Source organism: Crocuta crocuta, unplaced genomic scaffold, assembly GCF_008692635.1.
Source record: "Crocuta crocuta isolate KB4526 unplaced genomic scaffold, BGI_CrCroc_1.0 scaffold352, whole genome shotgun sequence".
In the NCBI taxonomy this organism is placed as follows: Eukaryota; Metazoa; Chordata; class Mammalia; order Carnivora; family Hyaenidae; genus Crocuta; species Crocuta crocuta.
In genome coordinates this window covers 4,019,847-4,029,281 of record NW_027532169.1, presented here as the reverse complement: position 1 = coordinate 4,029,281, position 9,435 = coordinate 4,019,847, and the positions used below count along the sequence as shown (strand labels likewise).

The window sequence follows — 9,435 nt, the reverse complement described above, 5'->3', positions numbered from 1 at the left end:
ACTGGCCCGCTGGGCGGGCTACCTGCCCTTCCCTGGCGCCCCCCCGCCCCTGTCGCGGCCGCCTCCCCTCTGCCGTCCAGCGCCCGAGACCCAGAGACCCAGGACGTTCACCTTGAGCCAGGGAATGGCCCTTTCTTTGGAGGCGGGCCGGTTAGGGCCAGAGTCTCCCGGCTCCCCTGGCTTCCTTTGTCCCAACGTCCCCATTCCTGTTGGCCCCGGGCAGGGGGGTGCGGGAAGGAAGTGAGGGTTAGAGGGCAACCTGTGTGCCCGTCTGGAGTTTGTCAGCCACCCATCCTCTGACTTTCTCTGAGCAAGAATTGGTGGGGAGGGGGCACCTTACACCGCCTCCCCCCCTCCACCTCACTCCTTCAGCAAACTTTTAGTGGGGGTCCTCTCCATGCCAGGCCTCCCTCTGGGCCTGGGGGGAGAGAGCAGGGGGAGGGGGTAGAGGGCCCTTGCTTTCCCCACACTTCCTCCTCTTTTTTAACACCTTTTCTGTTCTCTCTGATCTGTTTCTCCCTTTTCCTGCCAACCTCTCCGGACCCTCTCGGGCGATTTCCTCCCCACTCTATTTTTCCTTCCTCTTTCCTGGCTCCTCCGGTGACCCAAGGACTGACCACAGTCAGGCCTGGAGGCTGGGGCCCAGCTCTGCTCCAGACCCACCCAGTAAGTCCTTCTCTTGATCCAGCTGAGGTCTCACAGCTCAAATCTTTCCAGCCCAGCCAGCATTCACCAAATCTTCCCCCGTGTCTCTCCCCAGGGCTCTTCGAGAAGGAAGCCTTTCCTACCCGGAGGAGTAGAAGTCGTCAGGAAGAGGGGAAAAACACAGACTTTATTGAAATGAGGTAGCTGGAGGTACAGAGAGAACCCGGCTTGCTTGGGGCTCAGGTTTCCAGAAACTCCCAGGGCGCCTCCACTGTGTCTAAGGTTCAGAGAAATGCTTGCTGCTCCTCCGAGCTCTCACTGCGCCTGGGACTCCCTGGGCTGCCCCAGGGGTCACGAGGTGGATGGGGAGGAGGGTCCTGGGTTTTCCAGGAGGCAATAAATAGGGGAGGAACTAGTGGGGGCGTGCCTGCGCCTTCCTGATAGAGGCTTGCTGGGGGCAGGCCTCGAACATTCCAGAAGTCTCTGGAGTACCAAGTTCCAAAACACTTTGGTGGCTTAGAGATGAGGTCGCTGGTGGGAGGAGCCGTGCCTCAGAAAACAACCTCTGGAGGCTGAGTTAGTGCAATACAAATGTGCCAGGAGGGGTTAATAAGGTTAGATGGGGGGGGGGGGGAGGAGGCTTTTTGGTCTGTCACAAGGCAGCTGGTGCTATTGTAAGGTCTGTGGTGACTGGAGAGATTAAGCATTGGTAATGGGCCTGCACCCAAAAACCTCCCTCAAGAGAAACTTCAAGGCCTTCCCTCTGTCCGGGCCTGGAAGGGGGGAGGTAGGATAGGAGCGCGCAGGGGAAGAGTCCTCGAAACTCAAAGGCACTGAACTGAACACACACACGGAAGCTGGGAGGAAAGGAGAAGTCAGGAGGGTGCGGCTGGCTCCTACCCCACCCACGTGCTGATCCCCAGATGAAAGGCGGAAGGAAGCCCTTCCCTCCACACTTGACAGGTCCAGCGTCTCCCCTGCCTCTGGTCCTGGGGACGGGGGTCCACAGCCATCAACACCCCGCCCAGACCAGAGAAAAGCGTCTCCCCCGTCTCCCCCAAAGGCAGCTGTAGACGAGCGCCCAGCCTCGGTGAGGGTCGCCGGAACCGTAGGGCTGAGGCCTGGCTCAGGGAGAGCGGAGGAGCCCCGACGGTTGGGAGGTTCAGCTCAGGAGGTGATCGAGCTGGGCGAGGCCTCCGGGGAGGTGCACGTCGACTGGTCGGAGGCGTCTCCAGCCGCCTCCTTGGGGCCGCCCGTTGGGGCTGGGGGCACCCGGCCTCCCTCCCGCTCGCGCTTCTTCTGCTTCATGCGCCGGTTCTNTCAGTTCCCTCACCTCTCTCTCCTGCCCCTCTCCTCCTCCTGGGCCAGCTCTGCTCCCCCGGCTTCCGTCCAGCTTCGGCTCTCAGTGTGCCCTTGGATCACCAGACACCCCCAAGGTGACCTCCAAATTCGGACCAACTCCCCCCGATGCCCAATGCTTCCATCTCCCCCACCCCCACCCTCACCTAAGCAGGTCCTGGGTCTGTGCTGGGCACACAGATCGGGAAGCGGGGAGAGGGGGGCTGTGTGGAGACTTACTCACAAAGGTAACCGGGCACTCACTGGGCAGGGAGACCCCAAGTGACCTGACACTGGGCGGAGGCTCTTACCTGCCTCTGCTGGGCTGCTCTACCTGTCCTGCGGCCCTAGGCCTGGGACACCCTCAGGGCGGAAGCGGCAGAGCTGTTTGGGGCCCCGGAGAAGGGGTGGCCACGCCTGACTCATACCTGTCTTGGGTGGGTTCCTCTTAACCTTCATCCAGTCGAAGGTCCGGGTTGTGGGGGTGCTGGGTTCGGGAGGGCAGGGCGCTTCCTTGTCCTCGGAGAGGAGATCAGCATAGGTCGACGCAAAGCTCGCCGTCTGTTCGGTCCCGAAAGGGGGCTGCGGGGGAGGGTAGGGCCCCGGGCCGGCTCCACCGGCTCCGTAGCCGTCGGACAGGCCCCCTAGCTGGGCCCCATAGCTGGAAGGATGGTAATAGCCCCCATCTCCTTCCGGTTGGCCCAGAGGGTAGTACTGAGAGGGCCCGTAGCTGGGGCTGCAGGCGGCCGGGGCGTACCCCGAGGTCGCGGAGCTGGGAAAGGGCACCCCGAGCGCGGAAGGCGGCTGCTGGGTGGGGTAGCCTGAGTTCTGCTGGAGCGCGGGGCTGGGCAGTCCCCCGCCATAGCGGGGCTCGCCCGCGTAGCTGTCAACAGCCGGAGCCGAGCTGGGGGGGAAGGAGGTAGGGGCGCTGTGGGCGCTGTGGGCGCTGTAGGCGCTGGGTCCCCGGTTACAGAGTGGGTACTCTAAGAAGGAGTTCATCCTATTATAGTCCATGCGTGGAGGCCGCAGGAGGGTCGGCCCGTTTGGGGGAGACACCCTCGCGCCCTACAACCTTTCGGCAGTGTGTCACAACGCTGAAGCCTGCATCCATGGCCTGGCCCCGCTCGCCTGGGCCGGGGCTCCCCCAGGAAGGGGGTAGGGAGCGGGGGTGGAGGGGCGCATGTGATCTCTCCCAGGCCAATGGGCGCAGCGGGCCAGAGTTTGGCAGCCCCAGCGCCCATCCATCACCCCCCAAGCATTAGCATGACAAAGACACTTCAATCACCCGCAGCCCATCCATCTGAGAGCGACGTGGAAGCGTCAAAAACATCTTTCTTCAAAGACTTTTGGAAAGAAGGGACCAGAGGGACAGGGGGTAAAAGTTGGAGGAATATTCAAGACTTTCCTCCCCTCCCAACCCCCAAGGCCTTCAATAGGCTCCTGGGTTATTAGATTTGGACAAATTCAACCCAGCTGCCCCTCGCTCTTCCCACCCCCCAGAGGAGCCTTCCCCCCACCCCAAGGCTGTAGACTGGGAGGTGTGGAATCCAGCCTCCTGACTTTGCCCAGAACTCCCACTCCTGATCTCTTTCTCCCCGTTTACCTTAGGGCGATGAGCTAAGACAGCCAGGGGGTGGGGGGTGTTATCTTGGGCCAAATGGACAACTGTGAAGGGAGAGGGTGCAAAACACCCAAGGGCGAGGCAGGGCCTAGAGTCTACAGGAAGGATTCATTAACGGAGAGGTGGGAAACGCATTTCAGAGAGTAAGACAGGACGACAGAAATGTGCAGAGGAGGCTGAGAAACACCCCATTTCTCCCTCCACGTCTCCGCAGAAGCGCTCTCTCCTCATTCACACATCCATTCCTCTCCCTCAGCCTCACTTTATATTCTCTCTGTCTCAATCCATCTCTCCATTCGTCCATCTCTCTCCATATTTATATTCGTTCCCTACCTATCCATCACCTCATCTCTCTAGATGTATTTATCCTCTCTCTAGCCATCCATAGCTGTAGCTGGCTCACTCACTCAGACTCCAATAACTCCTCGCATCTCTCCAGAGAGCCACAATGGGCACAGAGCTAGGTGATGTTTACAGGGGAAGAGGAGGGAATTTTTATTCTCATCCTCAAGTGTTTAAAGCTAGTGTAGCTCCTGATTCCCTTGGTTGCCTTCTACCCCTCTCTCCTTCACCATCTTCTAGCTCTTTCTCTTGCCTCCTCCCCAAATCCCAAACCTCAAATTCCTAAGTTCAAGACCAATTGCGTCTTAGAGATTAGTCCAGTTTTCAGTGAACTTTCTAGAATAGACGGAGGGGATTTGTTTGGAGAATGGGAGAACAGGGTAGAGGTCCTGAGGTTCAGGAGAGGAGTCTCACCCCTCTCTGCTCTGTGTCTTGTTGGGTTAGGGTTGGGGGAGGGGAGGGGAACGGGAAGTGCTTCCTTCTCTCTCTTCAGACCCGGATGGGACTGGAAGGGAAACTCTTCGGTAGAGCCCATTGATTCTCCTCCTCCAGACTCTGAGGACAAGAGCTGGGCGCACTCCAACACCCACGCTCATTTGTAACCTGTCAGGGTGTCTGCCTGGCCGGAGGCCTGGGGCCGGGGCCGGGGCAAGTCCAGGAGGGCAAGAGTTCAGGGGGGAATCTCTGTAAACAACTGACCCCGGGAAAGGAAGGGAAGGAAGGGAAGCAAGCAGGTCTAGGTCCTGGAGAGGACCCTCAAAGCTTCTCAGGTTTCCCCATCCCTAAAAGGGCAAGGTGAATACTCATCCGTTGCAAAGAACCCCAAGGCTGTCCCTCTCTCTCAGTCTCTGTGTCTCTCCATATTTCTGTTTCCCATTTAGCCTGTCCTTTACAGTCACGTCTCCTGCTTTCTACCTTTATCACCAGAATCGCACTACCTTTCTCTTCTCTTTATAAGTCTTTGTAACTGCATCGCTTAGCCCCCAACTATGAAAGAGCTGAAAGCATTTCCCAGGCCCCTTGTCCCTTTCCCTCCTTACGTGTACTCTGCTTCGGATCCTGCTTCAGACCAGAACAAGTTGGGGGGTGGGGGTGGGGAGGGGGACCAGCTGGGAGCTTCTTTAAGGGAGATACAGTGGGGGAGGGGGAGAGAATGTTCACTGCCAAAGGGGTGAAGGCAGACAAAGGAAAGGAGAATCCAGATGGGGGCAGGGGTGGCCTGCAGAGAGGTTGAAGAGAAAAGGAGTGTGGAGGTGAGAACAAGCATATTTCTTTCTATTTTCTCTTCTTGGGTTTACAGATGTTCCTAATGGTTCCCTCTCACTTTAAGACATTCTCCACGGAGAAGAAGAAGAAGAAGAAGAGTATAGGGTTAGGATTTCTCTTCTAACCCCAAATCTGATTGAGGCCTGTATCTGACCTGGCCATCCTGCCTCTGAGAGTTGAGATTTCTTCCCTCTCTACCTTTCCCTCAAGCCAGAGAGAACCCACTCATTTCCTCCCTTGCTTTTCCAATTAAGGGAACAACTTGAGGTCTAGGGGAAGCAGCGAATTCCAAACCAGTTTAATAAAAGAGCAGAAATCTGCCTGGGAGTCGGGGAAACGCAGCCTCCCCAGTAACAGGAAGTGGCCAACAGTCTATGGCTAAGGACAGGATGGAAAGAGATGGGGTAAAAGTGTCTCAATTGAAACTGTCGATTGCAGAGATGGTTTGGGCCTCAGCTCTCCAAATTCACTAGAATCTCTCATTCACCTCTGAGTCTTGCTCCCTTCCCTTGAGTAGCAGAAAAATTAAAATGTCCCCCAAATTCCTGCAGGCTCTCCCAGCCCCAGCGGAAATGACTGGTGGGGAGAAAAGTAACTTAGCTCCCTACATTCCCAAGTCCCTTCCTCCTTAAAAAAAAAAACAAAAACGTCACCAGACTCTGACCTTAGGAGAAAGTCTATGAAGCCTGAATTCTTTGCTAAATTCACAGTTGATTATAAAACTAAACCAAAGCAACCAACCAACCAACCAACCAACCAACCAACAGAAGTAATCCATAGCTGGAAAAACCTATGGGTATCAGATTTTCTTGTTGACCAAATCGAATTCACCAGAGTTCTGGGTTGACCCAACATGAAAGTGAAATCAAGTGGATTGATTTGCTCTTTTATATAATCTATTTAGACACACGGTAGAGCAAGGAGCCCATAGGCATGTTTAGAACTGAAATTATCGTTGCAAGGTGCCCCTCTTTATCTCACCCAGGATGCAGGCAGGAGCACCATTCTAATCAGAATGGAGATATGTTCAAAGTTTATGCCTGCTTCTGGCCTTTTGTGTGTGTGGAGGAAGCTGCCATCGCTGGGGTTAGGAGGAGCGATGCACAGTTCCTTCCTAAGGTCCCCTAAGCATCTCTCTGCCTGCTCTCCCCAGCCCAATTCTTGAAAGCCAAGCCCAAGATCAAAGGTTGGAACTTAAGAATTAAAAGGGTATTCAGGGTTGTAAATTTTTTCTCTCTAAGAGATGGCTATTTGAGGAGAGGATGGAATCTGAATTCACTGGTGTTTCTTTTAATACAAGCTGATTAAATTGTCACAAATCTGGTTGAGAATCATGGACTATGGGCAGTACCTATCATAAGAGGAAGGCTACTAGTTTCGGGGCCACAATACTTGGGTTCAAATCCTTGCTTGGCCATTTCTTAGCATTATGACTCTGGACAGATTTCTTGGTCCCTCTGAGTCTCAGCCTCAGAGAAGAAGAATGGGTTTAATTCTACTGACTTCACTGCATTGTTAGTGGGATTCAAGCAAACAAGAAAATATAAACAATAGAGAACTCTAGAAATGTCTGATATTAACATTGCATGCACATCCTAAAATACTATGAATCCATTTTCTGTTTTTTAATATAACTGGCATATTGAAATATGGACGGGTATGATAGGAAAATAACATGTGTGCTGTTACATATTACCATATATTATACGATATGTATTTTATCACATGCAAATTTCATAGAGAATTGAGAAGTTTGGCTCCGTTTAGGCAAAGGATTTTCTTCCAAACTGCAGAGTTCTTTGGAAACTAGAGCCTAATATTATATGATCTACAAAGAACCCAAATGATTAAAACTGTAGCGAAGATTTGATATTAGCAAGAACTTCCTGATCTTCCAAATATTTGGAAAAAGTTTTCTAAGGAGGATGTATCTCTCCTTCCTTGAGCAATTTAGCTTAGGAACTGCCTTTCTGGGAGGGAGTAGGGGTGGAACCCAACTTCTGTATTCTAGATAGATTTCCCCTGGAATGAAAGGTAAATCAGAGAGTTGGAATCTTCCTAAAAGGAAAGATTAGAGTGACATGAAGAATTGAAATAATTTTCTACTTAATCAGGTTTCTCCAAGGGCATTAGCTGTGGCCAAAATTCCCACTCTGGAAACTTTATAGAACAACGATCAAGATGAATTTGTATCTGTATGACTGTCCGGACTGTGATTTTTTTTTTTTCCCTGTGGTATTTGGGAATTAGAGAAGGTTTGAAGAGGGCTCTTTTACTTTGACTCTGTTCTCAGGAGGAAGCAGTTTTTCAGATGTCCTTCAGGCACTAAATATCTGCTTCCCAGTTGAGTGTGAAGAGGGGGATGGGGGTGGGGACAGGAAGGCCAAGCTAAGCTGGAGAGGTCAAGAGAGGACTTGGGCCACACCAGCCACAGCAGGTAGAGGGGAATCACCTGGGGAGAGAGGCCACTTCCTGCAAACTGAGGACACGTATTTGACTAGAATGAATACATCTTCAGGAAGATGAACAGCGGGGCCACAGAATGCTTGTCAGAAACTTAGGGGAAAGGTGGGCAGGGGAATTCAGCAGGGCTGTGTAGGGAGACCCAGAACTTGTACCTATGCTCTGATGCCCCAGCAATGAGACAAAATCTGTCTTAAAGGGACTTTTAAGGTCTAGTGCACTATGTCAGAGAAGAAGTTTAGTGGTTCTTTTTGTATAAAATGTCCTACTGTTTTTGAAACAGGAGGAAACATAACCAAATGTTGGGGAAGGTGGCAAGGGATGAAAGTCAGAGGAAATCTTGGTTAGGACATTTTGGAATACTCATATTTATTTATTTTAATTTTTTAATGTTTTATTTATTTCTGAGAGAGAGAGAAAGAGAGAGACAGCATGAGCAGGAGAGGGTCAGAGAGAGAGGGAGACACAGAATCCAAAACAAGCTCCATGCTCTGAGCTAACTGTCAGCACAGCGCCCAACGCAGGGCTTGAACCCACGAACCATGAGATCATGACCTGAGCCAAAGTCGGGCTGAACCCACGAACTGTGAGATCATGACCTGAGCCGAAGTCGGGTGCTTAACTGACTGAGCCACCCAGGCACCCGGAAATACTCATATTTATTGAATATCTGGCACATAACACTCTGCCCAATTCATGCTTGTTGAAAACATTTCTTTCCCTACTAGTTTAAATAATGATTGGCAGGTGGGTGCCTGGGTGGCTCAGTGGGTGACTGAGTGGGTGACTCTTTTTTTTTATTTTTTAATGTTTTGAGAGAGAGAGTGCAAGAGCACAAGCAAATGGAGGAGGGGCAGAGAGAGGGGGAAACACAGAATCTGAAGCAGCTCCAGGCTCTGAGCTGTCAGCACAGAGCCTGATGCGGAGCTCGAACTCATGAACCATGAGATCATGACCTGTACCAAAGTCAGATACTCAACTGACTGAGCCACCCAGGTGCCCCTAAATGGGTGACTCTTGATATCAGCTCAGGTCGTGATCTCATGGTGGTGAGATGGAGCCCCACGTTGGGCTCAGTGGTGAACCTGGAACCTGCTTGGGATTCTCTCTCTTCCTCTCGTTCTGTCCCTCCCCTGCTTGTGCTCTCTCTCTCTCTTTCTCTCTCTCTCTCTCTCTCTCAAAATAAGTAAACATTTAAATAGTAGTAATGATGATTGGGGGGCATTTGCATTAAGATACAAACTAAAATTTGTTAAAATGGTTCAACCAGATACTTGGGAGGTGGGTTATTGTCAAACATCCAAAGTCACTACCTCCATTTAAAAGCACATAATAAGTATTTAATACGTTGTTTGCAAACACTAGCAAGTATACTTTGGTCATATATTCATGCAGAGGATATTAGGACACATTTAGTTCTTCCATTTATTTTACAGATGGAGAAACTGAGGTCTGGAAAGTGGAAGGGACGTGCCCAGTCATAAGTTAAATTTTTTTTAATGACTCAGGGTTATCATGATTGCAAATTATTCCTCAGTCTAATGGTCCCTTGCTTTCACTATAATATTAATGAGTCATTCTTCTTAAAAAATGACTCACCCAGAGCAGGGCAGACTGACCAGCAGCTTTCGGGACGGCACTGAAACCTCCCTACTCCAACCACAGCCAATTCAGAACTAGTCTGTGCTCCAGACCACTCGCGATGGCCCTGCCCCACGATGAGCCCTGCCCCAATCACAGCAGGATAAATCACCCTCTAG

The 9,435-nt window shown here is 51.8% G+C and overlaps 1 protein-coding gene across 1 annotated transcript; it reads right to left on the bottom strand.

Moving 5' to 3' along the window:
- Positions 1 to 1,812: 1,812 nt before the first annotated feature.
- HOXB1 (homeobox B1) lies at positions 1,813 to 2,997 on the bottom strand. Its single transcript, XM_077776910.1, is given in 2 exon segments — positions 1,813 to 2,057; positions 2,346 to 2,997. Coding segments are annotated over 2 exon segments (897 nt in total).
- Positions 2,998 to 9,435: the final 6,438 nt, after the last annotated feature.